Source organism: Agelaius phoeniceus, chromosome 15 (genome assembly GCF_051311805.1).
Source record: "Agelaius phoeniceus isolate bAgePho1 chromosome 15, bAgePho1.hap1, whole genome shotgun sequence".
In the NCBI taxonomy this organism is placed as follows: Eukaryota; Metazoa; Chordata; class Aves; order Passeriformes; family Icteridae; genus Agelaius; species Agelaius phoeniceus.
The window spans coordinates 15,808,083-15,830,995 of NC_135279.1; the positions used below are offsets into that span (position 1 = coordinate 15,808,083).

A 22,913-nucleotide genomic window follows, 5' to 3' on the forward strand; every position below is an offset into this window, starting at 1 on the left:
CCCGCTGGTATAGCAGAGCAAACAGCCTGGACGCCCTGGGCCACATCCTCGGCTTCAGCTCCTGCCAGACAGGTACCAGGACCTCAGGAACCCACGCTCCCACCCGCCCTTCCCCAAACGTGACTCTGCTGTGGTGGTGCCTGGCCCTGCTCCAGCTGCTCCTGGGGCTGGATCCTGCTGTGTCCAGTGGGATCCAGCTCAGCCGGCCGGTGCTGGACCGCGGGTGTTTGCGGTGCCGCCGCCGTGTTTGCGGTGCCGCCGCCGTGTTTGCAGTGCACACAGCCGCGGTTTGTTCCCGGGGGCCGAGCGGTGGCGGTGGGCACGGCATGGGCACAGCGAGCACCGTGGCTGCTCTCTGCTGGCAGCGCTGTGCAGGCCCTGCCATGTCCCTGTCCCTGCAGGGTGCTGTGGCTGTGTCCACGTCCTTGCCCCTCCATCCACTCACACAGAAGCCTTCTGAACAGCGGCACAGCCCCGGAGGCCTCCCAGCCCTTTCTGTCAGCCCCAACACGGGCAGCTCCTTATTTCCCCACTCTGGATTTGCTCAGTGGTGCCACATCCTTCCCCAGAGCATGTCCCCATATCCTCTTTCCCAGGAGGAGCTGCCATGGGCTGTGTCACCCCTCCTGCCATGGGCACAGCATCCTCACACAGGCACAGATACTGCCACCAGCTCTCCAGGGCTGGCCCTGCCACCCCCTCACCAGCACCTTGCAGGGTGCAGACAGGGCTGAGAACACACGAATATCCCTGTCCACCCAGGCCACCTGCAGGAGGCAGGTGGGTCCCTGTCCCAGGTGGGCAGCTGGACATGGCAGGACACAACCATACTGGGACCTGTGGGGCTGGCCCTGCTGTTTTGGGATGCTTGTTTTGGGCTTGGCTCCTGTGTATTGGTTTGTGGCCAGTTTAAACCAGCTCTCAGCTGTTATAAGGTGTGGGATGAGTGGGATCCTGTGAGTGCTGGAGGGGAGCTCACGCCTGTGGCTGCCGGTGCCGGTGGCCATGCGAGCCCACAAGCCCGGGGCGGGTGGCCCGGCTCTCCGGGCAGCAGACAGCTGCTCACAGCCCAGACTGGAGTGCAGCAACCCCAGAGCTCCCTCCCAGGCTTTCGGCTGCAGCATCTTCCCCTCCAGCACGGCCACAGCGGCCCGGCGAGCTGGTGCCGCCCTGCAATGGGAGGAGAGGGGGGACGTCACCTGCCCGCTGCTCTTCATCCAGCTCAACCAGCTCCTCAGCACCCCGGCGGGGCTGGAGTGGAGGGAGATGGCCAGGTAGGCACACCTGCGAGAGCCAGGCTGTTGGGCCACGCTTTGGGCGCCCAGGGCATGTCCCGAGGCCGGCTGCTTCCCAGCCTCAGCCCCGAGGCAGGGCTCTACCCTGCCAGTGCCCAGCTGGGCTGACTTAATTTCACGGCAGAGGGCAGGATGCCAGGCAGGCCAGGCTCAGCGCCCTTCCTCCTGCTCCTCTCTGTTGCCTCTCCAAGGCTCCAGCGGCTGCGCCGGCGCTGGGATGTCCCCGTGCCCCCTGCACCCCCGGCAGTGGCACAGGGACACGGCAGTCTGGGGACAGCAATGGGTCTTCAGGCGGGGTCCGAGTGTCTGTGGGACCAAAGCCGCCGGGCTGCGGCTCTCCCCGGCAGCCAGCCCCGCACGCTGCCCCCGGCAGGAGCCCTCAGTGCCGGGCACGCTCTGCCTGGGCAGCGCCCACCCACGGGGACAAAGGGAAGCTCTGTCTGAGCCCCGCGTTAAAATATTTGGCACGGCCCGAGCGTGAAAACAGCTCAAGACACTTCTGTTCTGACTCCAGCAAGCGCTGTTAATGGCAGGGCCACCCCCAGCCCCAGCACAGCTGGGGGAATGATGGGCTGGGAGCAGCCCTGCAGAAAATGCCTGGGGGTGCTGGTGGGTCACAGATGGGACATGAGCCAGCGCCGTGCACTGGCAGCCCAGAAAGGTGAGTGTGTCCTGGGCTGGACCATGGGCAGCAGGGTGAGCAGGGGGTGCTCCCCCTGTGCTCTGCTCTGGGGACACCCCCTTGGGGCACCACATCCAGCTCCTGTTGAAGCACATCCAAAGGAAACCATGGAAATGATTCGAAGGCTGGAACAGCTCTGCTATGGAGACAGGATGAGAGAGGTGGGGTGTTGTTTAGCCTGGAGAAGACAAAGCTCAGGGGAGACCTTAGAGCCTCTTCCAGTGCCTAAAGGGGCTGCAAGAGAGCTGGAGAGGGACTTTGGGCAAGGGACTGGAGTGACAGCACAAGCAGGAATGGCTTCCCACTGCCAGAGATCAGTGTTAGATGGGATATTGGGAAAAAATTCTTCCCTGTGAGGGTGGTGTGGCACAGATTGCCCAGAGAAGCTGTGGCTGCCCCATCCCTGGCAGTGTCTAAGGCCAGGCTGGAAGGGGTTTGGAGCAAACTGGGATAGTGGAAGGTGTCCCTGCCCATGGTGGAGGGCTTGGAATAAGGTGAGCTTTAAGGTCCCTTCTAACATGAACCATCCTGTCACCTCATTGTGGATGGAATTCCCCTGATCAGACCTTGGAGAGGTGTGGGTCTGCAGGAATGGGGACATGACCACTTTGTCTGCCTGGCTGCCCCTACACCATGAACCAACTGCAGGCCCCTCTGAGCCACCCAAACCTCTCCCTGCCAGTGCCAGCCCCATGCTAAGCCCAAAGATAGACCCAGGCTTTAGCTCCCACTGCTGGCACAGGGCCTGCCCTGCCACTGACCCCCCACATCTCCCTGGGCAGGTGGATCAAGTTTGAGGAGAAGGTGGAGGACGGTGGGGAGCGCTGGAGTGCACCCCATGTCCCAGCTCTGCCCCTGCACAGCCTGTTCCAGCTGAGGACATGCCTGCAGAAGGGGACAATGCTCCTGGATCTGGATGCCACCAGTTTCAAGGAAATAATTGGTACATGAGTAATGCAAAGGTCATCTCCTGGGATGGGCTGGTCACCAGAGAGGGACAGGCCACCAGGAGGTGCCTATGGGACAGCACTGATGAGTGACAGCTGGGTACTGGGGGGGCTCTCTGCTACTCCAGCTAAGGGGGTTTTCCCCTGGGGAGCTCCCCAGTGGGCAGTGAACCAGGGGCACTCAGAGCTCTCCCTGTCCCTGATGCAGACAAAGCACTTTCTGAGCAGCCTGAGGAAGCAGAGCTGCAGCCTGCACTGAGGGAGCGCCTGGCAGCCCTCCTGCTCCTCCAGCCACAGCATCAGCCTACAAAATCCCTGCTGCAGCTCCTTGCTGAGCTTGGTCTCTCTCCCTGCCGAGGTAGGAAACCCAGCTGTCCCACCAGGCATCCTCCCACTGCCTCCAGCCCAGGGCAGTACCCATGCTGGCCATTCACCTGCACATGGATTTTGCTGCTTCCTCTCTTTCTTTGCAGGGAAAGCCAAAGGCAGGCCTGAGCCCAGAACCCAGGTCTCCAAAACACCTCTTAAGGAGCAGGTACAGCAGCATGGAGCTGGGCTGGGAGCAGCTACTGCATCCTGAATGCCCAGTCACGGCATCCTGAGTACCCAGCTGCTGCATCCCTTTCCTTTCAGCTGAGAAACAGATTCAAGAAGAAGGTCCCACCGGGGGCTGAAGCAGCCCACGTTGCTGTTGGGGAAGTTGAATTCCTGGAAAAGCCCTTCACTGCCTTCATTCGCCTCAGGCATGGGGTGTCCCTTGGCTCACTGGCTGAGGTTTCTCTTCCAAGCAGGTAACAGAGCATGGCCGATGGCCCTGCTCCCTCCCCCATCCCTGTCCCCCCATTTCCCCCCACACCAGACAAGGCTTTGTCCAAAGCAGAGGGAATGGCAGCCAGTGCCACGTGCAGTCCCAGAATCCTGTCTCACTCCTTCCCCTCCTGCTTCTCCCAGCTCCTTAGGAGCCCTCCAGAATGGGCTGAGCGTGCAGCATCTGTTGGGCAGCCTGGAAGGGACATCCCCTGGGTCATTCCCACTGGGCTCTGCATTCCCTGTCCTCAGCTGGCTCTGGATGCTCTCCACCTACTGCCGGGAGCGGGATGCAGGTGTTTAGGAGACTCCTGTCCTCCCGTTCTCCTGAGTGCTGAGACGCGGTGGGCGGAGAGGAGCAGGGCACAAGGTCCCCATGGTTTCCCCGTGGCTGAGGAATGCATCCTCCAAAGCCATGAGGGGAAACGGGCAGTGAAGCCTACCACGGGCAGCGTGCCTTCAGCTGGGGACTTCCTGAGGAAGCAGGCGGGGATCAGGAGGGACATTGCCACCTCCTGGTCACTCTGCCCAGAGCACCCGTCCCCAGGAGCTGGGAGGAGCAGGACAGACAACCACGCGCCTCTGCTCTCTGCTCTCTGCTCCGCGGGAGTTGGGGGCAAGTCCCGGGAATGCCCCAGGGTTTCGAGGGTTTCACGATAACCCCTTGCCCTGTATTTTCCTCCTATTTTCCTCCCCCAAACCGGAGGGCAGGGAGACCTTGCCCATACCCATCCCTTTGCCCAGGGTGCCATCCCCTTTGCTGGCCATGCCAGGCTGTCCCACAGGGGCAGCCACTGCCTCAGGGTTGTCTCTCATCCAGATCCATTTCTAGGGTCTTAAGGTTTTCCCACTGCCTTGGTGCAGCAACCCCATGTGGCAATTGTCACCTCCCATCCCTTTGGAGCCAGCTTCAGGGCCCTCCAGCATCTGGGGGTTCTCTCAAGTCCCACTTGCACGGCCAGAGGAGTTTCCCTGCCCCCTCTCTGGGGGTTTGCTCAGGGTACAGTCACTGGAACTGCTTTACAATCTCAGGCTTCCAGGACTGTAACCATTCCTGCCAGCTTTGGAAAGGTGTGGGGGATTTGTGTGGATTGTCCCTCTGGAGATTTTGCACCATCCTCTCAGTTGTGGGATTTTTACCATATTTTATCAAGGGCTCTGAGCTCTCTTTCCAGTCTCCTCCCATGTCCCCAGAGTCCTGTCAAACCTGCTGCCTGTGCTGCTGGCAAACTCTCCTTCCCTAACACACCAGCATCCTGCCTGCGAGCAACATTCCCAGGAAAATGATGCCACAGACACCTCCAGCTGAGGATTTCTCCTCCTCTGTCCCAAAGATCTGTTCCCCCACACCTCCCAGTCTGGATTTCTGCAGACCCTTGTGATCCAGCCAGGCTCCTGGTGTCCCATGCTCTCTGTGAGGTTGCCATGCAGTGGCAGCAGACATTTCAGACATGTGTCTTGTCTTCTGCCCCCAACCCCACTTTTAGGGTGGCAGAAGCCCCCCCAGGCCTGCCCAGCCCTCCCCCCCCCCTCAGAGAGGCATCCCCTGGAGGGCAGAGGGCTGCTCTGGAGATGTGCTCTCTTGCCACAGGTTCCTCTTCATCCTGCTGGGCCCCCCCAGAGTGAAAGCCTACCACGAGGTTGGCAGGGCCATGGCCACGCTGCTGGCAGATGAGGTGAGCCTGGCACAGCACCCAGGGGTGGGATGGGCCTGGAATGGGGACACCAGGACTCCTCTGCAGGCTGCAGTGGAGGGCAGAGAATGGGGCAAGCTGGTGGCCTCCCTTGCCCAGGATAAAAAACCAAAAGCTTGGGTGGGTTTGCAGGATGTAGGGCCCCTGTTGTTGCCCTGAAGTGGGAGGGTTTGTTTCCTGGTGATGGCAGCAGGCTGGAGGAAGGTTCCAAGTGGGTGAATGCAGGAACATGGTGGCTAAAGCACAGCATCTCCCCACAGCTCTTCCAAAGGGTTGCCCGGCAGGCTGAGCACCGAGAGGACCTCATGGCAGGGATGGAGGCATTCCTGGATGAGCTGGTTGTGCTTCCTCCTGGCAAGTGGGACCCTGGTGCCCGAATTCCTCCACCAAGCCATCTGCCAGCTCCACGCAGGAGGTGGGCTGGAGGGAGGGCCCCCCAACCCCTGCCAGCCCCTCTGTCTGTGACACTGGAACCTCCATCTCCATGGGGATGAAGCTGCCCAGGAACCAGGGGGTCCTCCCAGCCAAGCCCCTCCACATGTCCCTGCTTTGGTCCCCCTGCTGTTAGTCCTGCTGTCCCACCTGGCAGTGGATGGCAAATCCCCTCCCAAGGGAGGTGATGGGAACACTGGGATGCAGCTCTTACATGTGAAATTCAACCTCTGAGCAGGACATTCTCAGCTCTGCCCAGCTTCTCCACTAAAACCAGTCCTGCAAGGGCTGGCTCCAGAGCTTGCCAGAGGAAATCATGGTTGAGTTGGAAGAAACCTTTAGAAGATCATAATTTTCCATATCTCCTCCTCTTCCTGATCTTTCTCCTCTCCATTACCAGGCCCTGTTTGCACCCCTGTCCTCTCTCAATTCTCCCTTTCCTGTCCTAGTGTCCCCTAAATGCAGCTGGGTCCTGAGGGTTCCAACCTGCAGCCTGTTGTCTCAGGCTCTGCTCTGCCACAGGACTGCTGTGGACCCACTGGACCAGCAGCCACATGGAAATGGGGACATGACAGCAGCTGGGGACAGAGCCAGCCCAGGGCACCCACGCTCTGGGGAGGAGCTGGAGAGGACAGGCAGGTCAGTGTCTGTAAGGGCACTGGGAGGGGCAGCAGGTGCTGAATTTGGGGCAGGTCACTGGTTTCTCATGGGGCCACCATGTCCAAGCCCCTCTGGGTTCCTGTACCCAGGGGAAGGGACAATCCCTTGCTGTGCAGCTCTCTGGGTTCCTGTACCCAGGGGAAGGGGACAATCCCTTGCTGTGCAGCTCTCTGGGTTCCTGTACCCAGGGGAAGGGGACAATCCCTTGCTGTGCAGATCTCTGTGGGGTCTGCTCTGAGACCTCCCTCCCCACCCCAGGCTTTTTGGGGGGCTGCTGCGAGACATCCGGAGGAAGGCACCATGGTATGGCAGTGACTTCTCTGATGCCCTGCACCCCCAGTGCCTCTCAGCAGTGCTCTACATCTACCTGGCCACAGTCACCAATGCCATCACCTTTGGGGGCATGCTGGGGGATGCAACTGCCAACATGCAGGTCAGTGTGGCCTGGGGTGCCTGGTACCAACCCTGCTCAGCCCAGAGAGTTCTGGGGTGGCCACCTCCTACCAGCATCCCCAGGACATCCTGAGCATTGTCTGAATTCCTCCTCCTTCCCCTGTGGTCCCCAGCCCTGACCCTGTATTCTTCTGTGCTGCTGGGGATGCAGGCCCCCAAGCCTCCTCCCTGCCATGTGCCTGGCACCTGGCACCCCTTGCCTGCATTTCAGGGGGTGCTGGAGAGCTTCCTGGGCACAGCCTTTGCTGGTTTCATCTTCTGCCTCTTTGCGGGCCAACCCCTGACCATCCTGAGCAGCACCGGCCCCGTGCTTGTCTTTGAGCGCCTCCTCTTCTCCTTCAGCCAGTGAGTTCAGTGCCAGGGATGGATCCTCAGCCCAGCATCCCCCAGCTGGAGCATGGGCCACCATCACTCCAGGCAGGGGTCATTGGCAAGGCTTTGAGCCACCCTTTCCCCCAGGGATCACAGCCTGGACTACCTGGAGTTCCGCCTCTGGATTGGGCTCTGGGTGGCCTTTTTTGGTGTGGTGCTGGTGGCCACCGAAGCCAGTCACCTGGTGGGGCACTTCACCCGCTTCACTGAGGAAGGCTTCTGCGCCCTCATCAGCCTGATATTCATCTACGACTCCCTGAAGAAGATGCTGAGCCTGGCAGATGCCTTCCCCATCAACTGGCACTACCGGCTGGACAACGTCACCTCCTACAGCTGCACCTGCAACTTGTCCAGCCCTGGTGAGCCCAAGCGGCCGTGGGCTGGGTGGGTGGGGAGCAGGAAGCTGCTGCCCCAGGATGCCACTGGAACCTGTTTCCTGGCTGGATGGGGGAAGGCACAGGAGGAGGAGGCTGTTTAATCCCATCCTCGCCTGCCTGACCACATTGCAGTGTCCTCCACTTCCCTCCATAGTCTGTCCATCTATTCCTGCCTCACAGAACTGCCCAGGAGCCAGGGCAGTACAGGGAGCTAGGGCAGCCTTGGCCCATCTCCTGTGCCTCCAGGATGGGGGATGTCAGAGGCTGGAAAGGGGCGCCTGGATGGGTTCACTCTGCCATTTCTAGCCCAGTCTGTAAATCAGGGGCTGTTTGCTGGGGCTTGAAGTCATGACCCTGGAAATGACATGACCCACACTGACCCTGGAAATGGCACCTACACCATGTGCCAAAAACATCAGGGCTGGCCAGCTTGGGATCAATGGTGCCTCTGAGTGCCCAGTGCTTTAGCCATGCCCTTCACAGGGACATCCCCCTCTTGGTGCTCCCTGGGCCTCAACTGGTCCCAGGGCCTCAGAGGTCCCATGGGACCCCATCCAGTACCCTGAATCTTCAGGAAGAGCTTGAGGACCCAACCTGATGGCAGCATCATCCCAGTCATCCTGATGAAACCTGTACCAATCTGTCCCCTGTCACTTTGCAGGTCACAGCTCTGCAGGGAATGACACGTCACTGCCCTCACCCCTGACCTGGCAGGTACAGCCCCTGCTCCCAGGCAGGCAGGAGAGGCCCTGGGCTGAGCCCAAGGTGTCCATGTGTGACCCTCCTCACCACCCACCTTGTCCCTGCAGCCTCCTGCCACCCCAGCAGGGCTGAGCAGGAGCCAGTGCCTGGATCAAGGTGGGCATCTCCTGGGGACCAGCTGCCAGTATGTGCCCGATGTCACCCTCGTCTCCTTCCTGCTCTTCGGGGGCACCTTCCTCTCCTGCACCGCGCTCAAGCGCTTCAGGAGCAGCCGCTACTTCCCCGTGGGGGTGAGCATCTTTCAGCCACCCCAGTGCCATGGCCACCTGTCCCACTGGTGTGGGGATGGCTCTGGGTGCAGCCCCCACCCCTGCCAGCCTGGGCCAACCCTGTCCATCTGCAGGTGCGGAAGCTGGTGAGCGACTTTGCTGTCATCCTGGCCATCCTCGCCTCCTGCGCTGTCGATGCTCTCCTGGGCCTGGAGACCCCCAAGCTCCTTGTCCCCAGCGAGCTGAAGGTGCCAGCAGGGTGGGCACAGCACTGTCAGGGTGTGGGTCTGTGCCCACCACGGTAGCCACCCCACTGTGCTGTCACTGTCCTCCTCATCACTGGCTCCAGCCCTACAGGGGTGCAGGCTGCACCCCAGCAAATGAGAAGGGTTGAACACAGCTGATCCTGCTCTATAAATAACCTGGCTCAGACCTGCACTGTACAGATCACACCGGAGCAAGAGCCACAGGCTCCAGCTCCAGGTTTGGGCCACTCACCCTGGGTGTGGAGAAAGGCTGGCAGTGCCCCAGAGCACTCACCACCACCACCTCCTTGGGCTCACCATCATCACTGCCCAATGCCACCTCTCCCACCTGCTGCACAGGCACATGCCCAGCTCCTGCCTTATGGTGTCCCAGAACAACACCCTGCTCTGTCACAGCCAGGTTGTCCTTGTGAGGGGCTGGTGGGTCAGCAGCATCCCCAGGATGAGTGAGGATGCTCTTCCACCCCTGAGATGGGGCATCCCTGGGTGCCTGTAGGGCTCCAGCCTGGGCACCTGGGGCTGGTCCCATCACCTGACTGCACTGCACACCCCACATGTGGGTGGCAGCTGCCATGACCCTTCTGCTCTCCACAGCCCACAAACCCAGCACGGGGCTGGATCGTTTTCCCCTTTGGAGCCAACCCATGGTGGGTGTGCCTGCTGTCTGCAGTGCCTGCTGTCCTTGTCACCATCCTCATTTTCATGGACCAGCAGATCACAGCTGTCATTCTTAACCGCAGGGAGTACAAGCTGCAGGTGAGCAGGGAGACAGGGAAAAGGCAGCACCAGCCAATGGGGGAGGATCCATGTCCTGGCTGGGCTCCATGGAAGCAACCAGGGGAGAGCAAAACCCCAAACTGGCCAGGAAAGTGGGAAGATGTCCCCAGCCCTGCTGCCTTTTCCGCTGCAGAAAGGAGCAGGCTTCCACCTGGACCTCCTCTGCGTCTCCCTCCTGATGGTTGTCACCTCTGTCACCGGCCTCCCCTGGTATGTCTCAGCCACTGTCATCTCCCTGGCACACATGGACAGCCTGAGGAAGGAGAGTGCAACCTCAGCCCCTGGAGAGCACCCCGAGTTCCTGGGCATCAGGTGAACAACCAGCCTGAGCTGATCCCTATCCCTGTGGCCATCAAAACTGCCCAGAGCAGAGACCCTGGGGCCAGAAGGGCAGGTAGGGGGGTGGGTTCCCAAGGGACCCTGGGCACCTGTGACACCTGTGCTGCCACCCACAGGGAGCAGAGGCTGACAGGCCTGGCTGTTTTCATCCTGATGGGAGTCTCTGTCTTCATGGCCCCTGTGCTCAAGGTAGGAGGCCTGGCTGGGGTGGCCTCTTTTCCTAGACAGGGGGTGGCCATACCCTGCAAGGCTGGAGGTTCCTCACCCTGAGCCCTTGAAGCAGCACAGGAAGCCTGTGTGGCAGGCAGGGAGCTGTGCCCTGTGTGGCTATGGACTGCACCAAGTGTTTGTGTCCAGTGCCACAGGAGGGCTGGCACACAAGGCACTGTGGCCCCATGTCACCTGCCCGTCCTCCCCATGTGTATCTGGGTCCTTGTGCTCCCCAAACACACCCCACCACTACCTCTCCACACTGCCACGTGGATGACCTGGCTGCTGCTGGCTTTCACCTGCTGCCACTGCCATGCTGGGAAAAACCCCTCCAGTGGCCCTGCATTACCTGTGGGCAGACAGGAGGTCTCTTTTCCTCCACCTCTCTCCTCACCTCTGAGGCTGGTCTCATACAGCCTTTGATAGAGGGTCCTCCCAGCACCCTCACCTCCCAGCTGGATTTGATGGAAGATCTGTTAGATGGATCAGGAATTGGCTGGATGGTCATGTCCAGAGATTCACAGTCAGTAACCCAGTGTCCAAATGGAAATGAGTAACAAGTGGTGTCTTCCAAGTGTTCCTACTGGACAAATACTGTTAAATATCTCCATCAAAGACATAGACAACAAGATGGAGCACATTTGCAGATGGCACAAGCTGAGGTGCAGTGACACCCCTGGGGGATGAGATGCCATCCAAAGGGACCATGCAGGCCGTGGCTCATGTGAACATCAACTACTGATGCCAATAAGGCCAGGCTTGGCTGCTGGGATAAAGGAGGCACAGCCTGTGGACACACACAGAGGCTTTTACATGAGAGGGCACTGAGCAGGCACAGACCCCCAGGCACTGCCCTGCTGATGCCCCACCCCACTGCCTTGCAGCATATCCCGATGCCCGTGCTGTACGGGGTGTTCCTGCACATGGGGGTGACGGCCCTGAACAGCATCCAGGTGAGGGAGGGAGGGCTGCACTGGGAGGGGGGGATGGGGGGGAGGAGAGGCTTTGCTCAGCAACTGCACAGCAGAGCCTGGATTTCAGCTCTCTGTGGTGTACAGCCTAGAGCAGAGCTGTCTCCCACCAGGCCCAGGACAAGGAGGGAGAGGAGGGACCTTTCCAGGGCAAAGGAAAGGGACAAGGAGGGCTCTGGGATGCTGAGGAGCAGGAGAGACTTGTGCACTGCTGGATCAGGTGGTTTGGGAGAAGTGGGACCAGTGGATAACACAGACTTGCTCTCAAAGCCACAGGGACTTCCTCACCTGGGAGCTGCAGGCAGAGCTGGGACAGGACAATCCTTTGGTTCTGGTGTTGCTGCTCATGTGCCAGTTCTCTTCTTCTCCCGAGAAACCAACGGAGGGGGAAAAAAAAAATTCCTATTCCAGAATTATCTACACCACTTTTTCCTCTAAATAGTACAGTTTCCTTGCAATTACCCTGCTCTAGATGACAGGCTGGGAAACTCCCACCCTCCCTCTGCTTGGGAAACCCAGAGCTGTGCTCTGGAGGAGGCTGCAGAAGTTTCCTGTGAAGTGAGGGGGATCAAGGGGTGTCATCTCTCAATTAACCCTGTAATGGCAGCTAGAGTCCTTTTTGTCCTTTCTAGAGGTCTGCCTGGAAAGTGCTCCCCTGGCCTGGGGTGACAGTGGCCCCAGGTCTTACGGACAAACTCGCTGGCCCAGGCAGCAGCTGGGGGTCAGCACAGAGGGCAGGAGGGCTGCAGTGCAGAAATGGTGGTGAAACCCCATCCTGCCGGCCCAAATCTCAACAGGGAGAGGGTGAGAGCTGCCCAGGAGCTGCACAGGTGTGACCCACCTGCCATCCCCTCCCTGCAGCTCACGGACCGTGTGCGGCTGCTCCTGATGCCAGCCAAGCACCAGCCAGACCTCGCCTACCTGCGCCACGTGCCCCTGCGGCGGGTGCACCTCTTCACCAGCATCCAGCTGCTCTGCCTGGCCCTGCTCTGGCTCCTCAAGTCCACCGTGGCCGCTATCGTTTTCCCAGTGATGGTATGACCCCCCTGGAATCGGCAGCACTGCTTTGGCCTGGGCTGGCTGCTGCCCACCCTGAGCATCACTGGGCCCGGCACGGTCCTTTGGGAGGGGACCTGAGCGGGTGGGTTTGCCACCAGCCTTCACTCCCTGCTCTGGGGCTTGGGGCTGTCACCAGGGGCTGAGTGACACTGCTGGGCAAGTATGGTCCCCTAGGGCCGGGAGGGGTGACAGGCCAGCACCGTGGCATGTCTGGGGGTACGTGACAGAAGGACGCTGGCTGTCCCCCGGCCCCAGCGGTGCTGACCCCAGCCTGGTGCGGCCGCAGCTGCTGGCGCTGGTGGGGATCCGCAAAGGACTGGAGCGCATCTTCTCCCCGCACGACCTGAGCTGGCTGGACGGGCCCCTGCCCGGGCCGGGGGCGGCGGGGACACACCCGCGGGAGCGGCTGGAGCAGGGGGGCACCGCCGAGGAGGTCGGTGCTGTCCTGGGAGCCTCGCTCGGCCACAGCCGCCCCGGGCCGAACCGCTGGCGCGGGGGTGCCCGGGGTGGGCGCGGTGCCAGTCCCGTAACCCCTGCTCCCCCTACAGTGCGAGCCGATGCAGCGCCCGGGAGCGCAGATCAACCTGTCCGTGAACTAGGCCGGGCGGGCCGGGGCTGAGCGGGGCCATCGCTCCGGGCCGGGGCTGCGGGACCGAGACCCCCAGGAGTGACCGAGACCCCCGGGGGAACCGAGACCCCCGGGCCACGTGGCCGCGCAGTGACGTCACAGTGGGCGCGGCCGCTGGAGCGGAGAACCAGGGCGCCCAGCCTATGGCGGCCCGCTCCCGCGAGGAGGCGGGGCCATGGAGAAGGCCGTGCCCTTTGCTTTGATTGGCAGCTCCGTGACCCAATCACCGCACGGGACAGGCGGGCGTGTGACGGTGTCTCGCGCTGACGGAGTCCTTCAGATGGGTTCGAAGGGGAGGCGGGCCCAGGGCATGCAGGAGCCAATCGGAAGACGCCAGACGCCGTGCGTTGTGAGCGATGTACCTTTCGGCCAATCAAAACCGTGATTCCTGAATGCGCTTTGATCGACAGCTCGGTCGCCCCATCGGCGCCCGCAGCTCCGCCGAGGCACATGATTGATGTCCCCGAGAGCCAATCATAGCTCGGAAAGTTCAGGAAGCGAGGCCGGGCGTGCGGGGCGGGGCGGCGCGCTCTTACCGCCTCGGCGTGCGCTCTCAGGGCAGCATGCTGGGAGCGCGTGACGCGCCCTTGAGTGGCGGGCGCCGCGGCCAATAGCGCGCCGCCCTCGGACGAGTGCGCCCAATAGGCGTGCGCGGAGCGGCGGGGGGGCGGCGCGGCGGCCGCGGCCGGGTAGGGTGTGAGAAGTTAGTGGCGCTGCCGCGGTGCCGTGAGGGGACGGAGACGGCCGGGCCCGGACCAGCGCGATGCTCACGGACGGCACCGCCGCCGCTGCCGCCGACGAGGAGATCGACTCGGTCGCGCCCCGCGCGCCGCCCGCCGCTGCCGAGCCGCCCGCCGCGGCCGGGCCCTCCCCGCTGGGCCTGCGGGCCGTGCGCCTCTTCGGGGAGGCCGGGCCCGGCGGGCCGGGAGGCCCCGGCGCGCCCGCGGCCGGTGAGGCCGCCCTCGACTTCAAGCTGGCGGCCGCCGTGCTGCGGAGCGGGGGCGGCGGCGGCTCCGGCAGCGACGAGGACGAGGTGTCCGAGGTGAGCGATCCTGGCCCGCCCTCCTTCCCCTCCGCCGCTTCCTGACAGGCCCGGCCGGGGCCCGCCCGCCCTCCCGCTCGCCGCGCCGGCCGCACCGCACCCGCTCGTCCCGGGCCTCCCGCCGCCATGGGCGGGTCCCGGCGGCCCCGCACGGCAGCGCGGCCCGGGGCCGGGGAGGAGGCAGCGGGCGCGGGGGTCTCGCCCCGCCGCGCCTCCCGGCGGCCCCGGGGAAGGGCCGGGGGCGGCCGGGCCCTGTGTGCGCCGGGGCCGCGGAGCGGGGTGAGGATGTGTCCTGACCTCAAGGAGCCGCTTCCACCTGGGAGCAGGTTTGGAGGGGGAGGCGAGATCCTGCACCCGGCGGAGAACAAAGTGAAGCCGTCAGCCCCACTATTGCTGCCCTGAACTCGGGGTGCCCAGACACGGATCAATTCCTGTAGATATAGCTATACACACACACAGACGCTTTTATGCAATAGAAATATTTCTTACCCAACAAAATGGAAGAGGGTAGTCGAGGTGTCTTCCTTTGATCTTCCAAACCGGTGGAGAGGTTTAAAGGGAGGGTGTGAAGGGGGGACGGGGGCCTTATCCCAACCCAAATGGAGCGTTGTTGGACCTGTAAACTGGCATTTAATGCTGCTTTATGTAGCCTAGGGAGAGAAGGTAAATGAGGGCTTTTATCTGTCATTGCCATACCAAAGGGTGAATCTTCATTCCTTAGCAAAAGATGGGATCCCAGCTGGATCACAGCCCGTACATATCTTTAGTGGAAAGCAGGAGAAAGTGGCTGCTTACTGCTTGCAGGCTTTTCCCAGTTCCTATGGGCTTCTGCAGGAAGAAGAAAATAGCCATGGTGATACCATTTTTAATTTGGAGGCCAAGCAAGTGTACTTAGGATGTGTCCTTGTTCCTTCTGGAGAGATGAAAGGAGAGGAGCCTGCACTCCTGTGGCTAAATTTTTTGCCTTCTATTGATGACCATCTTTTGTCCAGTCCTTCTGAAACCTGAGGCAGGTCTTATCTGAATAAAAAAAAAAAAAAAAAGTGATAAAACTGATGTAGATCCACATTTGCGTTTTGCTCATGACCACCTAAGCTACATTAAAAGTGGTGCTAACAGCAGGACGTTTAACTAAACTCAAAATCTAATGGTCAGGCAGATGAGCACTTGTATGTGAACATTCCTTGTGTGATTGGTGTCCTGGGCATCCATGATCAGTCCCATATGGAATTAGGTGTTCCAGGACATTCCTGTTTGGGGGAGCTGGAAGACCTACCATGGATAGAGTAATCAATGAGTGTCTGCTCTCTAGGAGGTCTTTCGTGTCACATTTCAATGTATCTTTGAAGATACAAAGCAGTAGCTACAGAATCTGGCAAATGATGGCAAGTGGGCTGTATCAGGGTGTTGGTGGCTCTTTACAAGGTGAGCAGAGTCCTACTTTGAAAGCTTATCCCTTTTGAACCCACCCCATTATTTAAGGGATGTGAAGATTGGATAACTAGGATGTTTACTAAGCACTCTTTTGACTAATAGCAAGTATTAAGAAAGACAGCCTATTATAAATAATGTCTCTGGGAGGTTGCCATTGAGGTCAAAAAAATAAAGGTTCCCAAACAGCTCTTAAAGTTAAATGATTCATTTGAAAAACCTGGGGAAAAGTTCATTATTTAAAATACAGAATAGAAGAAATCAATTGGAATTGAAATAGTTGAAGTTTTCCAGCACCCATGGAGAGGAGGTGGGCTAATCTCAAAGCTGAAATTGCCTGGGGAGTTCTCCTGTCTTGTGTTTCTGGTTGTGGAGAGTTACCTGGGAAGAAGCTTGGGTGGGAGGAATGTGCCTAGGCTGGGCTGCATGGCTGGGAGCACCAAGGAGGGAATATCTTTTTCTTCAGATTTTTTTTTTTTCTAAGAGCTAAGGAAGCACCTGTTGTCATTGGTGGGTGTCTCTCTTTGTTTTGTTTTCTTTTTTGAGCAAAGAAAAGGCAGTTAAGGTGCAAGGATGGAGCAGTGCAATTCTTGAACAGCACTGCTTTGAGAAGCCAGTCAGTCACTGTTTGGACTGTGGTCTTGTGCCATGAGTCACTGATTTGGGAGTATGCTTTCAGCTATTACCAGTGGGTGGAATTAGTGGGAACTAAAAGGGAGAATTAAAAATGAAACAAAAAAAAAAGCAAGTTTTTGCCATGCTGCCTTGATCTGTTCTGTCTATTTTTGAGGCCATAAAAATAATGGTACAAAATTCTGTAGACTCGACTATGTGTCTGCAGTGGTATTTAGGTTTTGTATCCTTGTATTAGTCTGAGTTTAATATGCTAAAATAATTGGACTGGTCAAAATGGCAAATTAGTTAAAAAAGAAAATCATCAGGGAAGTGCAGGACAAGGAGTATAATGAAGCATTTATCTAGAGAATGAAAAGAGCAATATATTTTAACCTAACCTTTTTGAAAATATATTGCATTTCTTAGATCAGATCTCCAAGTACTTTACAGAGGAGGGTAGTGTCCCCATTTTACAGGTGAAGAGGGTGTGCCCCATTTATCCTGGCTTGCAGAACTGGGAGAAAATTGAAGTTTTCTGGTTTCCTAGCTCAGTGCCTGCCCATGGTAGTGACCAAGCTCTTGGTTGGGAAACCAAGGACTCAAATGGATCCTGTACAGATGAGTTGTATTAGGTCCACAAGGTGAAATTTGAATGCAGCTGTGCAGAATATTTTCTAGAATTACCAGTTAAAATTATCCCATGCAAATAGAAACAACTGCAAGCTGCAGCACGTCTTTGGGCACGGAGGGCTGAGGCCAGGAGCTTTGTGCTATTCCTGTTAAAACTGCCTGCTGTGGATCTCCTGGGTGCTCAGAGAAACTTCACCTCTGGCTGCAGCCTGAGAAATGAGGTGGTTTTGACCTCAGTGCAGATAGTTGCTTAGTTGCCTTCTAAGCTTGATCAGGGTGTGAACACAGCCTGCAACTTGTTTAGAGTGAGATTTTTTGGTGTGACTTTAAGTGTATTATTACCACTCCTTGTGAATTTTGCTGATACTTAGAGCAGTGCCAAAGGCACAAACATTGAACAGCCTCCTCCAGCCTGGCTCTGAGGGCTGTAGGCCAAGGTGAAGGTGTGCTGGGAGGGCACTGCTGATTACTGCATGTCCATGGGATCTTTGGTGGCCACAGAAAGTGCAGATCCCCATCAAAAACCCTCCCAGCAGCAAAGTGTGGCAGCAGGAGTTGAAGCAGGTGATAAATGTGGCTGTGCTGCTGCTCAGGACAGTTTGCTGAGCTGTTGTAAATCAAGCAGCAGAAGCTGGGCCGTGCTGACAGAAGTACCAGGGGATCTGGGAGCTTGGTTCAGTGAGTGGCTTTTGGCACTGAGTGTACAAATGTAGCAAATCTCTCCTATTCTGTAATTCAGGGCTTTGGAGGCCTTCAGTGACAACTGGAGCTCACCCAGCTCTTGGCTATGGAGTGAGCTCAGCTCTCGGCTTCCCTCTCCTGAGCTGCCTCCACCAGCTCGCCTTACTTAAGCCTGTACCTATTGCATAAGCCTCTGGGGATATTTACATAAAGCATAATTAAAAATCAGACATAACATACCTCCTACAAGGAGTAGGATGAGTAGTTGAATGGCATGCACTCCAGAGCAGCTCAGTACCTGGAGATTTTGTCTGGGGCCCCCCTCTCTGCAACCTGAGGTCTCTTAATTTTTAAACTTGGTTTGAAATTCAGAGTAAATACCCAGTTTGTTTCAGATTAGCAGTGTTGCCATTGCTGCATTGTTGAACTTTCCTAACATGGATCTGCTTTGTAGATGGTGTGCACAATGCATCTTTTGACTTCTGAGGCTACTGTAATGCTCAGACACTTTAATTTTCATTGTGTTAGAAACAATGTAAATAGCAGCATTTTCTTTACCATAAGGAATAGAAATTCAAAAAGTGGATGCAAGTTCAGGTAGATAGTAGTAAGCAGAAAAGCCTTTTCTCTGAAAAATGTAGGTTTCAGTTTAGCAGTTGATGTTTTTCTTTTGTCAAGCTCTTTGAAAGTTGAGAAGGTAAGAGATGGGAAAAAAAAAATTTTCTTCTAGGAATTATTCAGTGATTAGGAAACATCAAGGGGTAACATGTTCAGGTTTCCAGAAGTATTGAGGTGACTTCAGGATGCAGAGAGCTGGTTAGTAGGGTGTTCATTTATTCCCAGTCTGATTAGGCATCTAACTTCCAGAAACATCATGGGAGGTATCTCAGTAACTTTGCAAGTGTGGTGACCAGGAACAAGCAGTGTTTCTGTATGCATGTATGGTTAATCCTATTCAATAACATTTTACAGTGAGCTCTTCTCTAAGGTTTCTTGCAGAACTTGGGTCTCCCTTTAGTGCAGCTTGACCCAATTGAGTACATGACCTAAAATAAATGTCAGCAACTGTTTTCTGATGATAGGTGTAGAAAGTAAAGATGTGAAATACTACTGTATAATTACATAAATATGCAGTGCAACCCCTTGGTAAGGAGAGATTTGCCAAATTTAGCAGAACATCTATATTTAGGTACAAATTTGCACATAGGTTTCAGCAGTCAACTAGTTACAGTGTGGTGGGGGTGGGAAGGGTTTGTTTGAGCATTAATGCTGAATCATGAGTTCTTGTGTTCTGATTGAAATTGGGGCTGCCCAGCTGTTCCCCATAGGCTGGATATTGGGCAGCTCTTCTGTCTCCTTTCCCTGCCTTGGAGGGTGCTGAAATCCAGCTGTGAGAACAGCTGGATGGTGCCATGGGGACATTGTGCTCTGCTCAGAGCTCAAAGCATCCCTGCAACCCCCACTTGCCAGAAGGGTCAGTGTGGAGGGAAGGGGAAGGCACAGGCACTCCTTTTTCTGTGCACATGTGTGGCCTGGCCTTCAACACTGGGAGCAGCTCCAGGACTGAACTGGGGCTTTGTTGGAGTCCACAGCTGGGCTCAGACCCTGCAGGTGAGGAGAGCTTCAATCAGAGGTAATTTTGAGTTTTTGTTATATCTGTCATGATTCCTTTAAAGTATTACGCTGTTATTGGAGTAAAAATGATTCTTGGATTTAAAACAGAGGCAAGTCTTGACTTACATGGAAGGAACCATAGGTTTCTTTTCCACTGAAAACTTCATGAAGCAAGAAAAATAACTCCTGCATCTTGTTTGAGCACCTTTGTGGCACTTTCCTTTGTTGAAGTGAAGCTCTGAGGCCTCACTCTTAGCAGGGTGCTTTCATTTGCCTCCTGCAGACGCTTTCTTCCCTAGCAGCAGCCCGTGTGCCAGGCAAACACCAAGCAAAGGCCTGGTGTAAACATTGTCTTTCTGGTGGGAATGGCCTTCTGCTGGAGTGGGGACTGTGAGCAAACCTCAGCAATCAGTGATTTGTGCAAGTACTTCATTAATTTCAGGAGGTTTTTGCACAGTGCCTGGCCTCTGAGGTTGTCTCAAATAGAAACTTTCTTTCTGGTACCTCAAGTGACCTTGGTGGATGATAAACTAAAGATTACTTTAACTTTGAAATGATACAAATATTTCTTTTTTGTAACAACAGACTGCAGTAACAAGGTTGCAGCCTTAGTGTTAGAAACCTTTGCTGCCTCTGACAAAGCGAGGTGCAGGTGAATGAATATTTGGATTTAGGGGTTAATTTAGTTAGGATGGCATGCTATAATCCTTATTATACACAAAGATATATTGTAATAGAATACAGATAGTTTGGGGTTTTTTTTCCTCAACAAGTAGTTTTCCCTTTTTATTGTAAAAGTGCAGAGGTTTTATTTTGCATAGTTTTGGAGGAATGCTGAGCAAGTGAAATTTATGGAAATGCATTTTACTCTTGCAACTCATTACTTAAGAATTTTTTCTTATGTAATGTTGATTGTTTAGAAGTTCTATAAAATATTAGAAAATTTTCTCCTTGTTTGCAGTATTGTGTATTTTCTGCTGAAGTGCAGCTAGAAAACATTCTGATAAAGCATAAATAAAAGAATTGGTCCTGTGCTGGACCCTGTTACTTCTTTCCTGCTTTTTGTGAGATGAGACCCCTTATTCACTTTGGTCCTTTGCTTTCAAGAGAGAATTGATACATTTTTCAAATTTATTTTCATCTTTAGCTCCTCCAAAGCATCCCAGAATGTGAAAGGAAAGGCGCTGTAGACTGAGGGGTTACTCCCAGTTGAATTATGATGGTGTGTTTGTCCAAATGCTGGTGGTGGCTGAGAAGAGACAAGTGTGGCTGGCCCTTCTGGCCAGGAGAGCTTTTCAGAGGCATCTTCTTGCATACCCACCCTGCAGGAAGAAAATACTCCCCAATAAAAGAAAAATAAGATGTTTTATTGGGTGCTGGACAGTGGGCCAACAGAAAGTCAGCTCAGATGTTTTCACCATTTCATGTGTTAGCACTAGGTTTTAGCTAGGTCCCTAATTTATTCTCCCTTGCATTCAGTAAAGCAGAGGGATTATTAATTAACTAGGATTTTCTTCTAGGAAAATCCCTAAACCTGTTGAACTTTCCCCTTTCCAAAATCATGAATTAAACCAACAGTGTCACATGGCAGGCAGGTAGTAAGTCAGTCATATTTCAGAGCAAAGGAAGAGGGGAGATCTTTGGGGGTTTGGGGCTGAATGTTCTGCTCATTCAGCATTTGGGGCTGAATGTTCTGCTCCCAAACCCATCCTTGGTGATGGTGACTGCTGAGCATCACCTCTTCAGAGTATGTGCTCCTCCACAGCCTGAAAGGGAGCCAGGGGAAAAGGGGCTCTCATGTGGATGTTTGGCATTGAGGATTTCTTAGGATAAATCCAACAGCTTAGATAAATGTCTCTCTTTTAATTGTTTTTATAAAATAGTTACATTGTTAAGCCCTTGCACTGCTATATGTTGAATTTTCAGTGGCTCCCAGTTTAGGTAGAGCTCTCTGATAGTTTCTCTGAAATGACTAAGTGATGGCTCAGGAGTTGCATTGGGGTTTCTGCTGCTTTGGCAGTGGGACAGCGTGCACAGACCTGTTTATCCAGGCCTTGAAAAGAATTGCTGCCACTAGCTTGGGCTCTGAGAGGGGCAGAAAGGCCACGATGATTTTCAGTTTGCTATAAGCCTCTAGATAACTTAATTAGTCACTTTAAATGCTGAGATTCCTCTGTCTGAAATGTATAGGTTGGCCTGGAAACAGATTATTGAATTACTATTGTATTCAAGATCCACTTGTATGATTTTTTTTTTCTATTTAGGCATTGTCCCCTTGGATTGAAAAGAGATCTTAAAAGGTCATTTCCAAGAAGGTGGCTTAGAATGCTTCCCATCTTGGTTGGGTGTGAGCTTTTACATCAGCAGACAAATACATCTGTTCATCTTCTGCCTTAAAAGTTGCCTTCACTTTGGTTTAATGCCTGGGATTTAATACTTGAGCAAGGAAAGCCATGGCTAAATTGATGCAACAATTCTGGTTTATATTCCAGTAAATCAAATACTGAATTACACCAGCTGTTTCTTGGCTTGAGGTGAGGAAACAAGAGGGGCTCTTTCTGTGGGAATATTAGATAAAAAACCAGATGAGGAGGGAATCCTAGAGCCCATGGGGAAGATGGAGCACTCAGAACATGGTTTAGAGTGGACTGAGATAGAATACGTGAAAATAAGGAGTGCTCAGTGCAAGTGGTGCTTGTGTTAGTCAAGTTTCCTGGTCTCCATTCAAAGGTTTTCTTTGGTACAAAGTCAAGAACTGGCACTTGATTTACTGGGATTGATGTGAATTTTGAATAAGCTTCAGTTGTCAGTTCCAGTTCTGTACGTGACAGCTCCTTGCTGCTAAAGATTGTTTTGTACATGGGAAAAATATAGTCATAATTATTTTTGTTTATCAGACATTGAATATGTCTGGCTTTAACAGTGTTTTGGGTTATTTCAGTAGTTACTGAGATGAGTAAATCTTTCTTTTCTGCTATACAGAGAAACTTTGTGACATTGCCAGTTTCTTGTACCAAGAGGAGTCAACACGTGTGTTGTGTGCCTTAATTCTGTGAGGGTTAACAGGGTGCAATCATGTTGCTTATTGTTGTGAAACAGTGCTTTAATAAAAATAAATTGTAGTGATCTGTTTCTGGCAGATCCACAGATCAGCCAGCTCTTTCCAGAGGCTTGTGGTAGGGTGTAGTTTGTGGTATTCAGAACTACTTCAATGGCACAGTGTCAGTTGTCTGCTTAGGAGAGAATTCAGGTAAGTGCTTAAATTGACATGAACCATTTGACAGCTGCTTGTCCAGGAATGTCTGCTTATAGGTCAATGTGAGTGCAAGAATATTGAAAACCAGCATAGCAATCTCTGGAAAGGATGAGTAGTAGTGTAAAACATTAATTCTGATTTATTGTTTTATCTGTATGTTTTAAATGACAGCTGTAATTTTGAGAACTGGCTGGGGACTTGGGGTGCCAGGCTTGAGACCCTGTGGTGAAACAGCCATAAAGATGTCAGTCCTTGCTCACTGCCTGCTGCCTCTCCCATCATTTTAGGCAGCTCCTGTGGTAACACATCAAGAACTTTGTGTTGTGTGTAGGGATGTTGTTCTCGTGGCCCACGCTGTGTGTGTGAGGGCCTTTCCTTTCCTGCAGCAACAAATCTTGAGGTTGTGTCCACCTTATTTACCCTGTGTCTATAGCAGCATCTGCAACATGAACCTGTGCTCTGAAATGAGCTCATCCTAGCCCAGATCCTGTAGCTGCTTGTTTGGTAATTGTTTAATATCTCTGGGAATAAAGGCTGTCCTTTAGATAATCTGCCTCCAGTCAGTCAGTCAGCTTCCTGCTGCAATCAGAGCTGAACAGATTTGCACCCCTTCTCTCCCCACCCTCCCAGTGTAATGCCCTGCCTAGGGAGCTGCTGCTGCTGCTGCAGGTGTGAGCACTGACAGCTCCACTTAAAGGTGGAGC

General features: G+C 54.9%; 2 protein-coding genes across 8 annotated transcripts in view; both read left to right on the top strand.

Annotated features, from left to right (window-relative positions):
- Positions 1-1,005: 1,005 nt before the first annotated feature.
- SLC4A9 (solute carrier family 4 member 9) lies at positions 1,006-12,911 on the top strand. Its single transcript, XM_054642649.2, has 21 exons — positions 1,006-1,274; positions 2,760-2,920; positions 3,133-3,282; positions 3,398-3,459; positions 3,558-3,715; positions 5,323-5,407; positions 5,686-5,840; positions 6,380-6,496; positions 6,776-6,950; positions 7,182-7,315; positions 7,430-7,701; positions 8,381-8,433; positions 8,529-8,711; positions 8,825-8,938; positions 9,551-9,712; positions 9,867-10,045; positions 10,189-10,261; positions 11,167-11,235; positions 12,115-12,288; positions 12,599-12,745; positions 12,861-12,911. Exons 1-21 carry the CDS (start codon positions 1,006-1,008, stop codon positions 12,909-12,911), a joined length of 2,943 nt encoding a protein of 980 aa, XP_054498624.2.
- A 687-nt stretch (positions 12,912-13,598) lies between these two features.
- ANKHD1 (ankyrin repeat and KH domain containing 1) overlaps positions 13,599-22,913 on the top strand; it is a 100,467-nt gene continuing 91,152 nt past the window's right edge. For 3 of the 7 annotated variants that reach the window (XM_054643135.2, XM_077186518.1, XM_077186520.1), the window contains exon 1: positions 13,599-13,982. In XM_054643135.2, coding sequence (XP_054499110.2) covers positions 13,704-13,982 — 279 coding nt within the window. In that variant the 5' untranslated portion in view covers positions 13,599-13,703. The remainder of the gene's footprint in view (positions 13,983-22,913) is intronic. The other 4 variants (XM_077186516.1, XM_077186517.1, XM_077186519.1 and 1 more) reach the window with 2 other exon arrangements.

What these genes read in the sequence shown, in the direction of transcription:
- SLC4A9 (XM_054642649.2), top strand. Translation starts at nt 1,006, where the DNA reads ATGCGAGCCCACAAGCCCGGGGCGGGTGGCCCGGCTCTCCGGGCAGCA. An exon ending in GAGTGGAGGGAGATGGCCAG is followed by an intron (nt 1,275 to 2,759) that starts GTAGGCACACCT and finishes CTCCCTGGGCAG; the next exon opens with GTGGATCAAGTTTGAGGAGA. An exon ending in CTCCTCTTCTCCTTCAGCCA is followed by an intron (nt 7,316 to 7,429) that starts GTGAGTTCAGTG and finishes CCTTTCCCCCAG; the next exon opens with GGATCACAGCCTGGACTACC.